Raw genomic sequence first — 22,318 nt, forward strand, 5'->3', positions numbered from 1 at the left:
TACTCCTAAACGTGTTATCCGAAGAAAGAAATTAATTGGACTTTAAGTAAGGATTCTACTGGTGGTGAGTCAGACTGGAAGCTTTGCTTCTCTCTTGAAGGCTTGTCCACAATATATCGTGTTATCCACATGAAGAAATTAATTGGACTTTAAGTAAGGATTCTACTGGTGGTGAGTCAGACTGGAAGCTTTGCTTCTCTCTTGAAGGCTTGTCTGGCCACAATATAACCTATCCGAGGATATAACTGAAGCTGGAGAATAGGGAAGATTTAAGTTGGAATCAAGTGGTATCAAAGGGACAGGCAAAACAAAACTCCTAAAGATATGGTAGGAGTTTTTCATCCTTAAAAATAGTGACTCGTGTCGAAGGTAGAAGAAAATTACACGAAAATGTGAATTTGGTGCTTTCAAGAAATGCGGATAAACAGTCGACAAAGAATTACGCATAAGTGAAATTCGAATGGTGTTGTCAGCTAAAATATGAAATCTCGTATTAGCACACTCCGTAACTGAGCTGAATTCGAAAGTCGAGGTATGCGGATGATTAGTAATAACCATTCTTTATAAGAGTTGAGTAAAAAAATTACGATACACATCACCTATTATTAGTGGGTATATCTCGGTGTGTGCAGATCGATTTCACATCAAACCTTTGAGAGGCTGGAATTATTTCCAAACATGCAAGTGGCCATATAGGTGAAACTCACCATTTAGGTTGGGCAGAATACCTGACAATAGAGAATGTAGTGATTGGTACGTGTGTACCAAAAGCATTTGATTAAATTCAAAAATCGTGGCTTCATAATCATTTTAGTACCCGGACGCACTAGGGACTACAGCGTTACTTGGAAGCCTGTAAGTAGATGTCCCATTTTAACTATAGTTTAAGCTTTCGGTCAAATAATTAACTTGCTTCGTCACAGGCGATATGTATGGTTTTATTACATCAAAAAGGCAAGTTTTATAGCCTCAACTGCAACTTAAATCCAAAAACTACCGTTAGCTAAATCTACAGATAAGAATTCTTTAAGTTTGAGTTTTTCTGCTTTCTTACGAACGAACATAACTACTCTGGTTCACCGGGAACTTTCACAACTGTTTTCAGGGTGACAGACATTCTTGTGTAAAGTGTTCAACAAATCCGAGCGGTAGTCATCATCTGTTGCTGTTTTGTCTCATCCTTAGTCCTTCACTCAAACAATGGGGCGTATAAATTTTATTCCTCGTACGCAACTTGACACATATGTTTGTTTTTTTTGTTGCGCGTTTTCAGGCCTAAATGTTACGTCTCATTTGCATACAAGACCAGGGTTGCAGTGGCGAAGCCAAATGTAACCACTAAGATTTTCGGCATAATGGCCTTTAGCACTATAGCTTTTACTCTAAATGAAGGATCCTTTGTACTTCCCCTAATTATTTCCGGCGATGATGAAATTCTCACTCCACGCTTTGGTGATCTGTGATGTTGATCTCACACACTCTATTTGAGCAATGAATATCGTAACTTCGAACCGTCCATATTTGTCACTGAAGTAAGTCACTGCTTGGCTTCATCAGCCACTTCATTTGAATTGGATATTCGCACATCGAGCACTATTTGAGCTTTGCACTATCCGTTTGAATAAAGCGACGTTTGTGATTACAGGCTTCTTCCTCTCAGTACATGAAGTTACAGGCTTCTTCCTCTCAAGTACATGAAGTTTAATACACTTCTTTCTCTGACTAATTGCTTAACTGTTCGCGAGACTCCACTTTGTACTCCATGATCTCATTTCTCAGCTTCCACTGCTGGCCTGGCTCTAAATTGTTCCATCACTTTCCAAAACAAAACACATTGATTTCAAGCCGAAGTTGAACATGGAAAAACATGCCCTATAGCAAACCCTCATCCACAACCGACGCAAACTAATCCCTAACTTTTCATCCAACATGCGCTAAAGGTTATTCGATTTGTTACCGAGATCCCAGTAACTGCGATAGGTAAAGTCCGCGTGGTCCACAGCGTAAGTTAGGGATGTTTCGCGGGGCCCTACGTTTCCGTTTGTAGTCTGGAACTGGCCACAATCAGAGAGGTTCTTCTCCGAATAGCCACACAGGTCTCCAAGTGCGGTGGATGCAGACTGCGTTGTCAGCTTGACTAGATGGACCTAACCCATTCATTACCATCCTAATTTTTATTGGTACCCCGTCTCAGTAAGTAAATTACTCCTGCTGTTAGTGAGTTGGCCACCAGGGGCTAAATGCAAAAATCCGAAACACAGTTAGAGCAAATTTCAGAATACTGGCGATAAGGACGATAGAAAATGAAACTGGAGAGATGATCCATTCGAGGTAGGCTAACCCGTTTACGATTGGAGTATAGTGACCAACCAGAAGGTGCATCCAAATGTGGACGACAGTTTCCACCTACTCTTCAACCCAGTAGACTACAATGCGACCGTAACTATCGCAATTCGTAACGTAGTCATGTGATGACCATCACACATTTTTCCCCAGCACGGCCCAGTCGGAGCACACCACAATCTTTAACCAATCATTCAGTGAGCTGCCCTTCGAACCATCACCCTTGCGCATGATTTCACTGTCTTTTTGAACCTTTCTCCTGATTGCAGCCAGCTGGGGAGAAACCTAAGGTCAAAAAGGATGGTTCCTTTTTCGAACCCCACAGGTGAACTTAGAGCACAGTGCCCCCAAGAAACCATCTTTGAACGACTGCCTGAGGTTTCCTCGACGTCAGAATAAATGACCAGCCAGAAAACAAAGCGTTCCAAATCTTGGGAGCTGTATTCATTCCGCAGAAAATCTCATTTATAGCACGAGAACAGAAGTATGCGGAACTTCCGAATTAGGTGAACTTGTCAACAATTGCAATCAGATGGGGTTTTGTGTAGTGAGTCGGAGCGTTCTCAAGCTAGTCTAGTAGCAAATCGTCTCATTCTGGAAGTCCAAACGCATCTGGTCGGAACGAGGTTCAAGGGTAATAAAAAACCTGAGGGGTGATTCAGTCGGAACACATGAGTCCAGTAGTGGTAGTGGGCCGAGTTATGCAGTCCTGGACACTGTTTGTGTGTGGTTAGTGCGTGCGAGTTTGTCCGAATGCACTAACAGTTTTAAGCTATGAGCATGTAAGTAATCGATGTGCATCAGTTGACCTGGCTGATTTTTACGATTAGGCAAAGCCCGTCAGAACACGTCCAATGACCCTCTTCTATAAAATCGTACACCATGTTGGTCCAGATAAATGGAGTGGCGTTAACGATGGAGTTTCGCCTTGTTTCGGGTTTTCTTGTTCATTGACCAGTCGAATTTAGGGACTAATTTCCAACTAAGTCCATTGGAAAATATGGCCGGATCCTGGACCGCGGGAAGCGCTGGTGAAGCAAGCAAGAATGGCAAAACAACTGTCTGGTCACCCGACATCTGGGCGAAGGTTCCGGCCAGAATAGGCCAGGCAATGTTGTTGGGAGAACTAATTTGGCTTAATGTCGTTTTTGAAAACACTACATCGGTTTTGTGATTAGGGGGTTCACGAAAGACCTAAGTCGTTGCAACTCAAATCACATTTGCTCCCACCACGATGGCTTCAGTGCAGCTTCATCTGTATGCTCAAATTCACGCTGGTTCATCTCAACACATAACACACGAGATTTCGCGTCATGGTATACAACAGTACTTCAATACGACGCCGTAAATGAGGATTAATTAAGGGAGTGAAATCAATTTCCCTTTAATTTGTAGAATCCATGTGGCTACTGTTGTAGCTATAATCCCTGCTACTACTAGTTAGGTTAGCCGTAAAAGCCCGTAGCATACTTAGACCAGGTGGAAACCTGTCTGGCAGAGGGACTGTCAAACCGTAAAGGTTTCACCACGACAAAACCTGACACTGATGAATACATTCGTGCAATTGAGAAAATGAATTTTTTTGAAACGGTGAAAGCGCTCCCCGAGATTGCTCAGCTGACTGGGGTTTGTCATACTCGAATAAGATAATAAACAAAGTTTCGGGGGATCGGTAGAAAATTTTCGAATTCTGCCTAAAAGATTGCACAAAGTCAACTGTCAAATAATGATGAGAAGAATGTCGTACACCCCCACACAAAACTGAATTTTTCGCTATCGACTGTATAAATTAAAGACTATAGTTTGTTCATGCATCCATCCTCAAGAGAAAAGAACTTCCGCTGAGAGCATTTTGGCACAATCCAGGTGTACGGGTAAGCTACTGCACTGTGACGCTGTTTGGATGTCAAGAACATTTGAGCAAAATGAAATGTTGACCCACATTTCTCATAGATCAAGGTCTGAGGAACTAGTGATTTTATGGCTAGATGAGATGTTTTTGTCAAACCAAAAAAACTTGCAGCCAGGCTATGACAGCATTGGCGTAACCACAATAAAATATTCCTTCGCCCCTTGAATAGAACTAGAACTAGAATTCTAGACTAGCTTGATTGTATGAGTATACCACTGCCTTTCATGGGCGTGACTTCATTTCTTCACCAACAGAACAAAAAGCACCTTCAAACGCTTACGATAGTTGAAATATGGATCAGTGCTACAGGCGGTAGACTTTTACGTTAAGCATCACAGTCCTCAGATTATTCATTTGCAACATTTTGTCGTACATCGCTACCAAACAAACACTTTCGTCCCTAAATATTAGTTCAAACTATCGGGCTGGCACAAAAACGTCCAGGGAGTAGGCTCATGCGGAAAGTACACAGGTATATTCTGTTGATGCACCAGTATGATTTTTACACACTCCTTCGACTGTCGCTGAACTCGTCCCAAAACCCAGTCAACTAGGTTCAGAGGATGCATCGCCTTTTCAGGAGGTATGCCCGTTACCGAAAAACAATTTAGTGTCACTCAAAAGCACTTCCTTTCAGATGGAGTGTCATATTTACAACTGATGTCAAATCGATAGAACAGCTTAGAATAATAGAAAGTTTGACAACCTTAATCAGGTGAATTATTTGAGGGAGGATTCTCATGTTATTTTGTGTGACTTAATTGTTCCGAAATTTGCGGACCGTCCTCATTCAGTCTGTGAAATTTCCAACAAATGACAGTGACTACATTGCAGAAACATACCTTTTGATTTGATCGGTGCAGCTGGCAGATTCAATGGAAAATACAATATATTATTCATACACAGTGCAATCTTCTATGATTCAACATGTGAGAGGTCCTAAATAGATCTGTGTAACTCACCTAAGCAGTCTGGTGGCGAGATGGCCAGAAACAGCAGCACCGCAAGAATTTTTACGAGCATTTTTGTGGATGTATGCCGGGGATATACAGCTTGAAACTGCTTATATAGCCTCTCCCAAAAGTAGGTGTAAAACGGGTACAACTGTTGTATGTGAGTTGGAGCAAAACTGCAAAGAGCCGACTTGTGACTCACGAAATTCATGTAAGGCAAGTGTGAACGGACTGTGCTGGAAAAAAACCACCCACCGCTGAATTAGCATGTTAAGGAGGTTGAAATTAATATGATTGAATTTGAGTACCTTGTTTTACCTGTATGATGGATGACATCCCATTGGTACTCCGCAATCGGTGCGGTAGAATTATGGGCAAAAATTAGGCAGCTCTGCTGCAGACTTAATTACTTGAACCCGCGCGTATACATGTGTACGTGAAAATCATATAGAAAAACTGCACAGTCCGTCATTCAGTACTAAAGTTAACTGCCTCTTAATTGACACATTTAATGTGGACTGACCTCACCCAGTAGTTGGCAGCAGTGGTTTGCAAAGTATTTATATTGTTCTTCTTGTCAAAACAAACAATTTCCCCATTTATCAGAGGGCTAGTTGTGACCTTTGTGAGCTCTTGTGCTGACTTTGTGAGCGGTATTGCCTGAATGTTAAACGATGGGTTATTCATTTACGAGTGCCCGATTCACCCTTTGTGATGGCAGTTGAAGTAACCGCATATTGCCAGTTCTGCCGCATGACCTCGTGAAGGCAAACAAACAACATTTCAAGATGGGACAAGTTTAAGTCTTGAATGAGTATGCAGTGTTACAGTTAACCACTAACACGTATGAAGCTCAAAGGTCGGATGTGCTGATTAGCCTTGCCACGCCAGCTGATCCGGTCTGAAGTGATAAAATAACAGTAGTGATAATTGATTCCAAACAGAGGTGTGTTCGTGGTAGCGGGTGAAAGGTCCAAGAAGTTATTTTTTCAGTGACTTTTCCACCACAAATATTTTCCATGGACGCCGGAATCACCTGCGAAGAGCTAGATAGCTGTTTTCCATGTTGGAGAAAATAAACCTGAATCTCATACAATAGCTGAACAATCAAACATTCCACTGAGGAAGGATAATTGTCCTTGGGCGGATTGCGTTTGGCCATGACATGGCGAATGGTTGGCGATTCGCACCAGTGGATAATGTGAAAATATCGCTTTCCCGATAAAGCCTACCAACTGACTCCAACCTTTGTCGTCGACTTGTTTTTTTTTGATGACTAAATTTTGTGCAATCTATTCATCATCATGTTGAAGCCTCCTTTATAACATATCACAGGCCGCTGAAATGCAGACTGTCGTATGTTAAACTAGAAACGAAACGATAGGGAAAGAAATGACAGTCGCCCATTTATCAACATAACATCTTGAACAAAGTCTTCCAGTAATGTCTATATGTGATTGATCACCAGGAAAGACACAGGGTCTCAGAGAAATAACGGTGTTAGTGGTAGAAATCGTGGGAATTAGTTATGCTGCATTTGTGTGATACACTAGAACACACAATCAAGTGGTTGAGCACTACCCTGTTGTTCATGTACCACAATTCGAATTTGACATAATGGTTCCACTTCCCAGAGCAGTTTCAAGATACCGGTCAAAGATGGTTCCATTTCAAAGCTTCTTTTACGCGGAGTGGGAACACTTGCTGTTTGCAAACGGTGGGACTCAAGTCAGTATCATTCCTGAGAATGCCAATATTCCAGGAGAAAGGACTGGATACTTCGGCAAAAGTTTTGCTGCAACATGTATCTTGCATTCGATGAATGATCAAACAGTTCTAATCGTCTACTCTCCAAACTCACCACTGCGTGCACGGAGCACGTGCACTTTCATTCGATCTCGGTTAAGATTTTGTGATTAGAAAATTGGCATTTTTTTCTCAGTGGATAATGAAGTACTGAGCATGACGAGGACCAAGTTTATCATTGTAGCCTTGAGCGCTTCAATTGAAACAGCAGCTGAACGTCCGTGATATTTATGCTACCTAGTCCACCAAAAACTTTATTTTCTTGTCGTTGGGGTTAAGCAAGTTGGTCAGTTGCGACTTGGTACGGTGCTACAAATGGATACAACGACGAAACACCTAAGCACAGAACAAATTTTAATCACTTAACGGCTACCTGAATTCTCGATGGTATCGGACAAAACGGTAGGCTTTTCAGCATGAAGCCTTCTGGGGAATTTCCTTCTAATGATACTTGACCGAGAATACGCGATGATAAAAAAGTCATGACTATGTTCCGGAATTATTATGCGTCCAACTCCAATCATTTGCGTTGACCGAACTACGCTAATTTTAATGAGGTACATCCCAGTGATTGATTTACACGACCCTAGCCCATACTGCTTTGCTTTGATTTCAAAAGACCAATATCAGTTTTGCACAAATACTGGTGTTACAAATGTTTGATCTTGAAACATTTAATTTCACCAAATAGCCCAGTGATGATACCAAGAAACAATGAGGCTAAAACCTTGATGCAGCATCGCAGAAAGCAGATAAAAGATAAGTTGCACCATACAAGTTCTTTGCGGTGAAACGGTAGGGAAATTGTCAGTAAAGCGATGATACGGTAGTCTGAATTTCGCGCTGCGTCCACTTGGTAGCTCAGCGGCATAAGTTCATCAATTTACCAAGGAGTCTACGTTCGGACTGGTCAGAAACTTCTAAACCTAAAAACAAATGAACGTGAAACAATTCCGAGTTAGCGTTATCATCATTAATATCGTTGTCGTCTTCAATAAATAGTAGGCGATCCCTGAGAGAAACGGATGTAGTGAAGTATCAACATCCTTTAGGTAATATCACTAACAATGGTCATTACTGACAACGATTGCAGGGTTTGAAGCAAAAACGATTTTTATGCAGAATCGGTGAAGTTACCTCGCGAAATTGAACAACGCGGACAGTTCAACTACGGTGTGCCAGTGTGTAGCGCGGGTGTGTAGTGCTTTGGTCTGCTAGGAAGTGGGTTGAAGTGTGGACCGGCATGGGTGAGCACTACGAATTCATTTCATCCTTTCGAATGGATTTCGCTGCCGTGGTGGAGTCGAAACTTACAGTGATGTGACGAGTGCTAGACCAGCTCTGACGAACCTGGCGGCTCTTACTGGGTTCAAAGTTGACAGAAAACGTGTTAATTGTCTGAATAAAGACATATTCTGACAGCCGGTCCCACATGAGTTATCAGTGCTGTCTGAGACCCGTGGATGTGGGACAATTTGAGGTTCCGAATCCTCTAAGGATCAGAATGAACACAAGAGACTTCGCGAACTTAGGGAAACGTGAGTTTATTTTTGAGTCATATCTTGGGTTAGGGGCGTGGATGCATTCAGTGTCCTTTGTCAAGTTTAGCTTCAGTAGTATTCGCTTATCTTAATCGTTGTCATTCGTTTCTGCTAGTGACTTGTATCTTGCAGTCCGTCGAACTAGAAATACCGAGCTTCTGCCCGGTTGTCAAGCAGAGGATGGCATTCATAGTTCTTAGAAAAGTTTTGGATTTTTCTACTTTGTTTAGTCTGTGTGATGTTCAAACCTGTCGTGGTCTTCTCCATTACTCTGTAGGCAAGGTGTTAAAGTTCAGACCGGTAGTAATATTATGTTTTCAAGGCACTAAAAATTGATTACACGGCCACTGAAAATTGCTGAACGCAAATCGTTTGCAAGAACGCTGTCACTTGAACGGGGGAAGATGCTGTTGGGACCGGACACAGTCATTTCTCTCTTTGAAGTGAGATGCTATCGACGAAGCATGTGTCCACTCTGATTGATGGCTGGCTCATACGCCAAAAACCACATGGTAGATATGGCTGGTGTCTAAGTGGTTAGTAAGGTTTAACCTTTGCTATCAGTAGATTTTCGGCAAAGGCTCAGAAAAGACAGCTGCCGCTTTATAATGGACACCGTTCTCATCTCGACGTTTTTCCAAAAGGGGTGCTCCAGTGTGACACGAACTAAGAAATTACAAAACTTCATTGATTTATGGTTATTTGGTCATGAAAGAGCGAAACATTAGTTTTTTCACTGTTATAAATTCAAGTGTTTGATAGAGGGCTTGCGGAATTTAGCTACCTTGGACAAAGCTCTTTGGATAAATGAGAATGAAACTATGTAGGTGGGCAGCACCTAACAGTGCTTTGGAGGTGGGCGCATTCATGATATCGCTATTCTGACCCTCTCCTAGATATGAGTTTTTCCCCACCGATCTGCATATTTGTTGAATACCAGCGAATAACGATTAAGGATAACTCTGGGAATAGCGCAGTACCACCCATTTTATTCAACTCATGATCGCGCAACTACTGTTGATATTGGGGTTTAGTCATCTTTATATATATATATATATATATATATTAGTTGATGTGAAATCGGCGTGACCTGGTCTCACGACTCCAGAATATTTTCAGGTGGACTTCTACTTGAAAAGCCTCTGTGTGAATCCTTTTTTTATTTACATGGGTTTGGCCTGCACATCATGCGCTTAGAAGACATTGGAAGACCGATGTAGATTTGGCTGCACGATTTCAAACCATCATTAGGTAGTCATTGGAACGGCCTTGATCCTTAACCTAGTGACTGTGGTCATACAACGGTCGAATGTGTTGCTTTTAATGGGATAACATGTGATCGGTGTAGCACGTGATCTACCGAATTGTGCGAGTCTATCACACCCTCCACATGAGACTCACTTTGTCGGCTTCGGAAAAAATTTCATAATCTAAATTATTCCTGGTGTCTGCTTCTATAAGTCCAAGCAAATTTTAAACTACTAGTGAATGAAACCTTAAATTTCACGCCACTGGAAAGAGCTGTGAGAAGTCTAACACCTGTGCTCGAAACCTTCAGCTGATTTTTCTGATATCGGAGTCAGGCGTCTGCCTTCAAATTAGGTTAAAACAATATTCGTATGTGTATAAGAATTGGATGAAAACAGTACGTGGGATGACTCGGTTTCCCTCAGGATTAAGGCTAAGTGCATGCTCGGTTTCGTTGCCTGAATTCCTTGTGAACATCTGGACATAGTTTAATAATGATGGTTCAATAACTCATTTGAAGAAACACCCACTAACTCTACCCACATATCCGTCAGGAAGGAGTCTTACTACCTGGCAATCTGAATTGAGGATTTGTTGAAAAGTTGGCAGATTTTCCCCAACATCAGCGCTTAGAAGTTTGATTTGACTGTAATCTCGCTGCCTGAGACATTTTGAACGTCCTATTTCAGAAGCTTTTGGGGATGATCAAACCGATTTGCTAATCGGACGAGTTAATCGACTGGACATCTCTTTCTGGAGAACAGAGAGCCCCAGATTAACAGCATCATTCATACTATGGGGATACTGTTATTGGTCTCACAAACAATTTTCGTGCTCCGTTCTGTGTACCAGCTTGGCTCGCTACTCCCAACCTCATGAGGTTTGTCCATTATTCGGTATCTAGACCAGATGGGGTAGCAGGATTAGGTGACAATAGACGTAAAAGCATCCAGTGGGCTAAAACCAGTTCGTAGTAATTACCATCATCTTAACTTGTTGACTCATCTCTCAGTGGTCTTCGGATCACATCAGACACAGTAATCGAAGCAGTTCGCACTTTATCCCTAACACAATTTTGTGAGTCATTGTATCACATCCAGTACACTTGAGTTATAACTGGTTTGATAAAGAATATAAAAGCAAGCTTACAGAGTGCAGCCTCTGTGGTTCACTGCAAGAATGTTTGCCCAACTTCTTGCGGCGTTAGGGTTTCTGATCATTATTCCGCCAATCGTTCTGGGTAAGTACAATTGAGCTACTTGAGGGAGCCGCAACGTCATAACTCATTGCATTATTGGAAGTGAGTGTTCTGATTCTCACTCCACTTTCTTTATACTCACCAGGCGCGCCAGTCTTCTTAAGCGGTGAGTTGTTGGTCATATGAACTTATGTAGAATTTTTGAATAATTGTATTGGATCTTTATTTTAACAGAGGATACACACGATAGTATTAGTATTATAGACAGTAAAAACAACGGACTCAGGAGCAGCATGAAACGGGGTAACATGACTTGTCGTTTAACTGATTCGCACACTTTGCTGGTAACAATATTCGCAAGTCTGAAAGGGTTCAGTGAGTAGACGTTATCAAGTTGAGTCGCAAACATAATTACACAACGGAAAAATGAAACCCGCGCTGCAATTTTCCAAAGCATTTCCAAAATATTGGGTCCCTGTTTCAGTAGCAAGGTAAGAAGACAGGTCACGAGATGTCTGTACTTCATTTACTTTAGTCCGTTGCAGGTACGGAAGATAAAATATTTGTAAGATTGTCGCATGAAAACAGATAGAAAGAACAAACGACAGTGGGATGTGAGGTCCATTTCAGGGCAGAAGCGATAACCTGATCAATGATGTGTGCACACATCAAGCCGGACATTTGTCCCGCTCACCATTGTTCCACTACACATTAGACCATTCTGCAAGAGGTTCGACGGCAATATTTTCTATCAGCCACGAATTCTTGTGCAATTTCCCCAATCGGTGTCACTCAGTGGAAGACCTGGAGGCTTGCCATCAGACGGCAACTATGTCAATGATCACCTTTCACAAACACAAGCTAAATACACTCGCAGTCATAGTTTAGCGACTATACTGACCTTTTGTGCTGGTCATCCTTAGAACACAGGGAAATCCGGGGGCTGCGCCTATTTGATGAGCCCCAATAAGAGTGAAACCAGTTGTGGGCTGCGAAAAGTTTGTGAAACCAGTTGTGGGCTGTCGAAAAGTTTTCAGCGACCCTATGAGTAGTGCTTCCCGCCTATAAATGTATTGCAATATCTCGAATATTGTAGCACATGAGCATGAGGTCACCTGGTGCAACACATTCAGTCGCTTGAAAACATCATATACGAGGGATTTACCTGGGTTTCAGGTGAGTCTCGCGCAAAACCAAATTTGTTTACAAATGAGTGTATTCCTCTGTGATAGCGGACGTCTTCAGTTGGGTTAAAACGGTGACTGTGAGCGGGTCAGATCGCAGCTTTAGTTAAGCAACAAGGTAGTCTAGGGGTTTGTGTCCCGATATCGTCAGTTTGAATGGTCATGGATGCTGGATACAAAGAGTGGACGGAATGACTCAGAGTTGAAGTGTGTAAATCTGCGTGACGTATTTATTTTAGAATTTAACATTTATTTGTTGTCATCTTAAAGCAGTGTAATTAAACCAGTAATCAACCACACGGCCAACTCAGTTGCTAGATTTTCAACTTCAGAAAAATTAGATCGCTCAAAAGTTAGAATGCCTCTGTATTTCTCGGGAGCAATCATCGCGTGCTTTTTTACTATTAGGATGTACAAGCTGATAGTTTTTTTTGCTCTTGTTTTCTAGGTTGGTAGGCTGGATGACAATGGATGTCTTTGTACATGTGTAGATTCACAGCCACCCAGTGGCAAATTAGTATCGTATGTTCCCAAACTGAAACACGCTCCAGTTCAGATACATTCATCTGCAACTCATTTCGGTTTTCACCACAGCCCACGACTGGTTACGCTCTTCTCGGGGCTCATCAGATAGGCGCAGTCCCCGATTTTCAGTAAGCCTTATGTTCTACTTGAACCCAAATCGGACCGATTGCGACAAATCACTTTTGTTTTCATGAGAGATTCAAATGAGTCTCCCGCACCTAGTAGATGAGCCCCAAGAAGGGCGAAACCGATGTGGGCTGTCCAGGAGTTTTCAGTAACCTCGTGAGTAATTCCTATATGCCCCAGTTCAGTTTTAGCCAGTGTTTGACACAGGTTGGTCCTAGGTCTCGCCAAAATGGTCAGAAGCAACATGACCTTCAGTGAATGGGCACCGTTCAATCATAAGGGATGAATTTCAACCCTTATAGGAGCGCAGGGAAGAATATCACTCCATAAACCCTAGAATACATCAGTGTTAAGTAACTGATTTTGCTAAATCGGAGATAAATTTGGGAAGTATACTTGAATAAGAAGTGAGCCACTCATCAGCACCACGGACGCTTTACTTCTGTGCATCAGAATACTTCAGAAACACTTAGTGGTTCGACAACATCACCCTCACCATCACTTGCATAGGACTGGCCTAAATAGAACTCAGTCATGTCTTCACCAAAGAAGAAGCCCACAGTAACACCAATTAATTTTTCATGATTTCTTATAGATGAGCAAGCAAAGGACGGTGGAATTTGCTATGTCCAAGGTAATCTGAGAAATTTCGCTATATTTGCGGTTCGTTTCTCTACATATAAGCCGTTTTGATAGAAAACCTTTTCCCTCAACTACTGCTTTTGAACTCCACCATATTTTGGCAACTTTGTTATGACCGGATACTGCCTAAATTGAAATTTCACCATTTACTTCACTTCAGTCAGGTTGTCACATAAACTATATTGATTGTGTTACACTTAATCAAAGTTTTATACCTTTGGAACACCCTGATCATAGTTGAGCGGTAAAATCACACTGTTAGTCGGAAGATGAGCATTGTGCAATAAAATTTCGCCTTGATTATGTGGTCTCTGCTGGGGGTTGCTTCTTCTGGACTTGAGGTCACTCAGTGGTTGGACATGAAGTTGCTGACCGGAACTTCCGTGGTTGCGACCCAAATCCGGTGTCTGGACTCTCTTTCCGTTTAGTATGGAGCCATCCGACAATAGCTCAGCCCCTTTTTCCGATGGCACGGTAGATGAGCACAAGAACCGATCGGCTGAATGGTTTGTATTATACTCTATCGAAAAAAACACCTGAATAAATTGACCAAAGTTGAATCGAAATATGATTAAACTGGTTACTTTAAGGCAAATAGTCGACCATTGAGAAGGCACAGGTGAACTTCGCCGGTCTCGAACAAGTGTCGGTAACTTAGGGGCTCTTTCTTCTTTTGTACATAACCTAAAGCGCTCCTTGTTGTTGTTGGTTAGTGATCTTGCTCAACAAGGGAGAAATCTTGTTGTTTTTCGGAGAGTACTTTGTTATAATTATGAAATGAGTAAATTTATTCGCATTTTATGAGTAGCTACAACTTGATTATTAAACATGAACAGCCTTAAAAAGACATTCAACAACGCACTTTCTTTGGAAGGAGGGACGATAGCGTTCAAACTGGCCATAAGCTTGAGTTGACGACAGAAGCTGGAAACTAATAGCACCCGGAAAATATCTGGCGAAGAAACTGGCAACTGTCTGCAATAAAAGCTGACAGTTCACCTATTGATTTTTCTGGTTTTGCTCCTTTACCCAATAGTCGTTTCATCCTTGAATTCAGCAGTGGTCGGCAGCATGCGTCTGCTGTCTTTCCGTCAGACAACTCATATTTTTCAGTTAGTGGGAAGCAGTCCTACAAGAGATTTACACTATCATGGGCTGTCAATATGGGCTTACTCACAAAATGAAGATCACTTTCTTCGCCGAGAAATGTACATCTTCAAAGGCAGATATAACCGACCGTCTTCAGTAAAATATATTGTGTGCTTGCCCCATTATGGATACCCGCGAAGATGTGCACTAGCCTAACCTCCAAATCAGTTTTAGAAGGTGATCTTCAAAGTCAGATGATACTTTCTAACTGTGTTATTAAACTATAACACCAGGCGAGAAAATAAGGTGACAATTAATGTCTCTACATATAAGCTAAAAGAGAGAATCACCCGTTTCGCAATGTCAGGAACTCATTGATAAGCTGCATTTGATATATGAGACTAGATCACTTGGCCCAATGTGTAGCTTTGTAGCTTGAAGTTGCAAACCAGAGGTGATGTTCCGATGTGGTTGGAACCGAATCATGACGAATTTGCTAGTGCCCATCTTCCGGTATGTACCACAATCAATTTGGAATCACCTGAAACCTTTGACTATTAGTGGTCATTCACCACACCCATTAAAGTTTTGTCCTGATGGTGAATAATTGTTCGTATGGGAGAAGTGTAAACTAGTTCAGCTATCGTCGCGGAAGTTGTATTGATACGTGTTGTGGAATTCTTCCTTCTGTTAATCAAAGAACTTTTCTTTACACTTCAGGAGTATATTTCCGTCAACCTGTGGAAGAAAATACCAATGAAGAGGATGTGGACACAGGTGGGTTGTTAACCGCGTTGAGGTTGACAAATTTGATTTGACATTTGTAAGAGTTGTTTTCCTCCGCTAGAAAAGGTTGTCTTTATGTCGGCATTATCAAATTTTTGTACAGTGGCATTACTTCGGGTGTACAGCAGAGAGTAGCAAGAGTTGACTTGTACATGGCGAATGCAAAAACTTACAAGCAAGATTATCTGCATAACTGCACTTAAACGGTACAGGAGGCAACTGAGAATCATACTAAACCACGTGATTTATTTGGTTGGAAGTGAACCATTAAGTTTGGGTAAAGGTTAGAAAACAAGCGGTTTTTAATGAAGACATTTAAAGTCTATCATTCTTCAGGTCACTTATATAAAACCTCAATGCTGATTCCCAGCATTCTCATTGCACGTTATAGACCTCTATCACTCGTAGGATTAACCCCACTATTCTAATGGCAATCTACTGGAGGAAAACCTTGCCATTCGATATTGCCACTGAGCGATGCATGCTTCCGACAAGAAGCACAAGTTTGTTGATGTCAGTAGACTGGAATATTGATATCGATGTCGACTGTATTCAAAAATCCATCATATGTACCCATCCGTATATAGATGCGGCAACATATATATATATATATATATATATATATAATGCATTTATATATATGGTTGGCAATAAACCAGGAATGAACGAGGAAGTGCTGGTTTTTTATACGATATACGTAAAAGATCTAAAAGAAATTCAAAATGTATTAAAGGTCGCACTTTCTTTGCGACTAAATTAATTGTTAGACTGCTTCGGTCTTTCCCACCACGGATCACATGGTTAACGTGTTTTGTGACAGTTTGTCAGCCCAGCAGAAGGTGATTGCGGAGCCCCGATAGAGCTAGTCAAACGGATAGACCTCGCCTTTCGTGAAGGACCATAGTAAGTGGAGCCATAAGTGAAAATGCGAACCTTTCATTTCTTAGTTGTCCCATAGCAAGTCAGTAAATTTAGTTTGCTGTGCTCACATCAAAATGATCAGCTCATCCGTTTGATTCATTCAGTGCACCTGTGGAAGATGGGCATCCCATATGGAACAGGACAAACAACGCTCTGAAAAGTTACGTGATAACAGGATTTTTTTAGTTCCCCTTACATTAAACGGCATTCGAAATAGAGGAGCATGTGCACAAAATTCACCGAGAGCCTTATCAAGCATGAACAAAAGGCAAAATCTCTGGAGGTATTTGATTTTGAAAGACATTAAGCAGCAACGCTCAGCAATGTGGCGCAACGCTGAGGAATCGTTCAGCTGTATTGGCCAAATTTTTAATGTTTTCCACAGCTATGTATGCATATGGATGTATGTATGCTCGAAATAGTGATGAGGAAGATGAAAAATCAGTGGTTCAACTAAATGTCCATCACTCCTGCGTACAGATTATTTGAGTGGCAAAACAGGCAGTGACAATATGACACAGTTTGTCAGGGGGTGGAAGACAGTTTAGGTCTAGCAGCTCAGAGACTGAAATTTCTTGGATGTAGACTGAGTGCGAATAACTGAACTGAAATTGCTAAATTTTCAAAAGTGACCTGTATTTGTCTGAAAACCTAAGGATGTCGTAAACGCCTCAGTATGCCATAAGAACCCAAACTAATGATATGCTATATCATAAATTCAAAATCTTACGTTCTACTTAAGCATAATGAAGTGCAAAAGGTTAATTGTTGTTCTATCTGGTGGACAACTCTCGAACGCAGTAGCAATGGATGGAAGTTTTTCTCAAGCTCGATTTCCTCGTTTTGCTAATGAAGGATACGCGTTTGCCACTCATGTACTGCTCAGAACGCGCACCAGGAAAATCTTAAACGTAACCATATCAGAGAGGATTATTTACTGCACTCTAAGTTAAAGAATTATCTGAAAGGATCGAAAGGAAACCACAAACCACAAACATCTTGGTCCCCTTGGTCGACGCACATCAAACCATTGGGGGTTGTTGGAAGTTCTGATGAGCTAAATCAGTATTGATGCGACGTAAACGACAGGAGTTCCGGTTAGTGAACTTCCACTTGGGAGCTGAGGATTCCAGTCTCACCAATGTGGTAGACTATCAGTGGTGAAATGAATTCATATGAAGCAAGCCACAAACTCCCTGCCAACTTCGGTGTAACCCAATACTAATGACAAATATCACCGATGTAGTTCTTTATAGGAAACAGAATTTCAGATGCACGAAATTTCGACCAGTACTGGGAACCGACAACTCAACGCGAAGAACTATTGATAGCAGGACACAACCAAAGCAAAGTGACACCACACATATCAACGTGTCCGGTCAAATTAATGTTTACCTGAGTTTTTATCCAAAGACTGGTCATCTAAATCCAAAATAGCGGAGATTTGATGGGATCGGCATTATTTCATGAAAAAATAACAAGTAAGAAGCCGAACATTGCTAAATTGACAGCTAGCGCAGAAAAAAATATGCGGATAAAAATAATCCCATTTTAATTTCTTACCCAGCTACAAAGCAAGACGCCGAGCACGAGATACCAGATCAGCGATCCTGGGAAATGTATCAAGATAATAAAGAAATAAACGCCAGGGAAAATGATGCAGAAAATCTGGACCAAGCATTCGAGAATCAGGTGAAGCAGATTACGGCAGACCAGGAATCCGACGAAACCACACGGAATCGCCTGTCATCGACATTGGTAGATGAAATTCTAGATCAGCCGGAGGACAGTAGTGCTGCAAGCCTCGAACAATTATCCGACGATTTGGTGGAGCAGATTATGGCAGGCCAGGATTCCGACGAATCCACACGGAATCGCCTGTCATCGACATTGGTAGATGAAATTCTAGATCAGCCGGAGGACAGTAGTGCTGCAAGCCTCGAACAATTATCCGACGATTTGGTGGAGCAGATTATGGCAGGCCAGGATTCCGACGAATCCACACGGAATCGCCTGTCATCGACATTGGTAGATGAAATTCTAGATCAGCCGGAGGACAGTAGTGCTGCAAGCCTCGAACAATTATCCGACGATTTGGTGGAGCAGATTATGGCAGGCCAGGATTCCGACGAATCCACACGGAATCGCCTGTCATCGACATTGGTAGATGAAATTCTAGATCAGCCGGAGGACAGTAGTGCTGCAAGCCTCGAACAATTATCCGACGATTTGGTGGAGCAGATTATGGCAGGCCAGGATTCCGACGAATCCACACGGAATCGCCTGTCATCGACATTGGTAGATGAAATTCTAGATCAGCCGGAGGACAGTAGTGCTGCAAGCCTCGAACAATTATCCGACGATTTGGTGGAGCAGATTATGGCAGGCCAGGATTCCGACGAATCCACACGGAATCGCCTGTCATCGACATTGGTAGATGAAATTCTAGATCAGCCGGAGGACAGTAGTGCTGCAAGCCTCGAACAATTATCCGACGATTTGGTGGAGCAGATTATGGCAGGCCAGGATTCCGACGAATCCACACGGAATCGCCTGTCATCGACATTGGTAGATGAAATTCTAGATCAGCCGGAGGACAGTAGTGCTGCAAGCCTCGAACAATTATCCGACGATTTGGTGGAGCAGATTATGGCAGGCCAGGATTCCGACGAATCCACACGGAATCGCCTGTCATCGACATTGGTAGATGAAATTCTAGATCAGCCGGAGGACAGTAGTGCTGCAAGCCTCGAACAATTATCCGACGATTTGGTGGAGCAGATTATGGCAGGCCAGGATTCCGACGAATCCACACGGAATCGCCTGTCATCGACATTGGTAGATGAAATTCTAGATCAGCCGGAGGACAGTAGTGCTGCAAGCCTCGAACAATTATCCGACGATTTGGTGGAGCAGATTATGGCAGGCCAGGATTCCGACGAATCCACACGGAATCGCCTGTCATCGACATTGGTAGATGAAATTCTAGATCAGCCGGAGGACAGTAGTGCTGCAAGCCTCGAACAATTATCCGACGATTTGGTGGAGCAGATTATGGCAGGCCAGGATTCCGACGAATCCACACGGAATCGCCTGTCATCGACATTGGTAGATGAAATTCTAGATCAGCCGGAGGACAGTAGTGCTGCAAGCCTCGAACAATTATCCGACGATTTGGTGGAGCAGATTATGGCAGGCCAGGATTCCGACGAATCCACACGGAATCGCCTGTCATCGACATTGGTAGATGAAATTCTAGATCAGCCGGAGGACAGTAGTGCTGCAAGCCTCGAACAATTATCCGACGATTTGGTGGAGCAGATTATGGCAGGCCAGGATTCCGACGAATCCACACGGAATCGCCTGTCATCGACATTGGTAGATGAAATTCTAGATCAGCCGGAGGACAGTAGTGCTGCAAGCCTCGAACAATTATCCGACGATTTGGTGGAGCAGATTATGGCAGGCCAGGATTCCGACGAATCCACACGGAATCGCCTGTCATCGACATTGGTAGATGAAATTCTAGATCAGCCGGAGGACAGTAGTGCTGCAAGCCTCGAACAATTATCCGACGATTTGGTGGAGCAGATTATGGCAGGCCAGGATTCCGACGAATCCACACGGAATCGCCTGTCATCGACATTGGTAGATGAAATTCTAGATCAGCCGGAGGACAGTAGTGCTGCAAGCCTCGAACAATTATCCGACGATTTGGTGGAGCAGATTATGGCAGGCCAGGATTCCGACGAATCCACACGGAATCGCCTGTCATCGACATTGGTAGATGAAATTCTAGATCAGCCGGAGGACAGTAGTGCTGCAAGCCTCGAACAATTATCCGACGATTTGGTGGAGCAGATTATGGCAGGCCAGGATTCCGACGAATCCACACGGAATCGCCTGTCATCGACATTGGTAGATGAAATTCTAGATCAGCCGGAGGACAGTAGTGCTGCAAGCCTCGAACAATTATCCGACGATTTGGTGGAGCAGATTATGGCAGGCCAGGATTCCGACGAATCCACACGGAATCGCCTGTCATCGACATTGGTAGATGAAATTCTAGATCAGCCGGAGGACAGTAGTGCTGCAAGCCTCGAACAATTATCCGACGATTTGGTGGAGCAGATTATGGCAGGCCAGGATTCCGACGAATCCACACGGAATCGCCTGTCATCGACATTGGTAGATGAAATTCTAGATCAGCCGGAGGACAGTAGTGCTGCAAGCCTCGAACAATTATCCGACGATTTGGTGGAGCAGATTATGGCAGGCCAGGATTCCGACGAATCCACACGGAATCGCCTGTCATCGACATTGGTAGATGAAATTCTAGATCAGCCGGAGGACAGTAGTGCTGCAAGCCTCGAACAATTATCCGACGATTTGGTGGAGCAGATTATGGCAGGCCAGGATTCCGACGAATCCACACGGAATCGCCTGTCATCGACATTGGTAGATGAAATTCTAGATCAGCCGGAGGACAGTAGTGCTGCAAGCCTCGAACAATTATCCGACGATTTGGTGGAGCAGATTATGGCAGGCCAGGATTCCGACGAATCCACACGGAATCGCCTGTCATCGACATTGGTAGATGAAATTCTAGATCAGCCGGAGGACAGTAGTGCTGCAAGCCTCGAACAATTATCCGGGGATCTGGTGAAGAATATTTTGGCAGATCACAAATCCGACGAATCCACAGTGAATCTGCTGTCGTCGCGATTGGATGATGAATCTCTTCAGCAGCCGGATGACGTTGTTTCTGCTAATCTGGACATTTCACCCCAGATGCTGCTGGGGACGAATTCGCGAGCGCCGGAATCCGACCAGCCCACACTCAATGGCATGTCAACGCGTTTCGCAGATGAAACTTTCATTGTGCCGCAGGAGAACTTTGCTGCAAACCTCGACCGAGTATCCGGGGATCTGGTGGAGCAGATTTTGGCAGACCATGAATCCGACGAATACACAGTGAATCGCCCGTCATCGCAACTGGTATATCCTATTCCAAGTCCGAAGGAAGTCAATGTTGCCACAGATGTTGACCATGTTTCCTTGACACCTGGTTACCTTTCGTTAAGCAATTCAATCTCCCCTGAATCGTCTGCAAATTCGGTAAATGCTGGCGTGGAGGCGAATTCTAATTCTCCCGTCGGAGATTCTTTGGGCTTGGGAAACGTTGGGGATATTCCTAATGAGTGGAAGCCACATCAGCTCGGAGTACCGACTGAAGTTTCGGAATCACTGGCGAGTACCCAGGCGGTTGATGGATTAAAATTGGCTACTCCTTCTTCACAGGAGACGGCGTCTGAAATGCAACAACTGGAAAAACCCCCTACAGTCCAACAACAGAGGGAGCAAAATTTGGTTCAAAATTCTAAGCGTGTTGTGCTAAGTGGAAATGATGAACGTGAGTCTCTATTTTCTAGCCTTATGAACGTTCAAAATGAAGTATGATCTCACTGTATTGTACTGTATGCTGAAATTATATGCCTGTAAACTCGGTTTATAATTTTACTGTAAGACAAACACAATCTCAGTTTAACTTTTTAAATTTTCTCATTGTCCGTGTGACCATTTGCACATCACACTGAAGTGAACAGACACCATTTGGAAGGAGAGGACCTTAGTATAGCAACTTATAAACGAGTTTTCGATGCACACATTTTAACTACGTAATGTTCGATACAAGACAATGAAACTAGACGTTCTCTAACACGCATCCATTTTACCAGTGCATCACTCGTGGTTGATGCTATCTGATTTTCCGTAGGCTTCAAATCCTGTACACTACCATGGATACGAAATCTACACTGTTCACGCTTTCCATGGACGCATATCATCATCATTATTATTTTTTAGTAAAAATAAAGTGGTTTCAAGCGGGATGTGGTATAGACCGTCTGCAAGTACACGGGCTTACGTCTTGTGTGTATAGGTATGACCATAAATCTTGACAACACCACTTCGTCATCAACTGCATATTTCAACTTTTGTCTGCAGAGTTGCAAAAGATGGTGAGCAGCGCTCGCAAACGCAAG

At 42.9% G+C, this 22,318-nt stretch overlaps 3 protein-coding genes across 3 annotated transcripts in view; 2 read left to right on the plus strand and 1 right to left on the minus strand.

The window, feature by feature from the left end:
- Positions 1-17,671, plus strand: part of T265_14860 (hypothetical protein) — a gene marked incomplete at both ends in the record, with an annotated part of 25,037 nt that extends 7,366 nt beyond the window's left edge. Inside the window, 2 exons of the mRNA XM_009175584.1 lie at positions 15,288-15,344; positions 17,531-17,671. Coding sequence (XP_009173848.1) covers positions 15,288-15,344; positions 17,531-17,602 — 129 coding nt within the window. The remainder of the gene's footprint in view (positions 1-15,287; positions 15,345-17,530) is intronic.
- T265_14861 (hypothetical protein) overlaps positions 1-18,030 on the minus strand; it is a gene marked incomplete at both ends in the record, with an annotated part of 27,673 nt that extends 9,643 nt beyond the window's left edge. The window contains 2 exons of the mRNA XM_009175585.1: positions 7,902-8,026; positions 17,981-18,030. Of these exons, the coding sequence (XP_009173849.1) occupies positions 7,902-8,026; positions 17,981-18,030 (175 nt within the window). The remainder of the gene's footprint in view (positions 1-7,901; positions 8,027-17,980) is intronic.
- Positions 17,892-21,734, plus strand: T265_09483 (hypothetical protein; the record flags this gene model as incomplete). The annotated part of the gene is made up of 1 exon (XM_009175565.1): positions 17,892-21,734. One exon carries the CDS (start codon positions 17,892-17,894, stop codon positions 21,732-21,734), a length of 3,843 nt encoding a protein of 1,280 aa, XP_009173829.1.
- Positions 21,735-22,318: the final 584 nt, after the last annotated feature.

The sequence above is a fragment of the Opisthorchis viverrini genome (genome assembly GCF_000715545.1).
Source record: "Opisthorchis viverrini unplaced genomic scaffold opera_v5_278, whole genome shotgun sequence".
Taxonomy (NCBI): Eukaryota; Metazoa; Platyhelminthes; class Trematoda; order Opisthorchiida; family Opisthorchiidae; genus Opisthorchis; species Opisthorchis viverrini.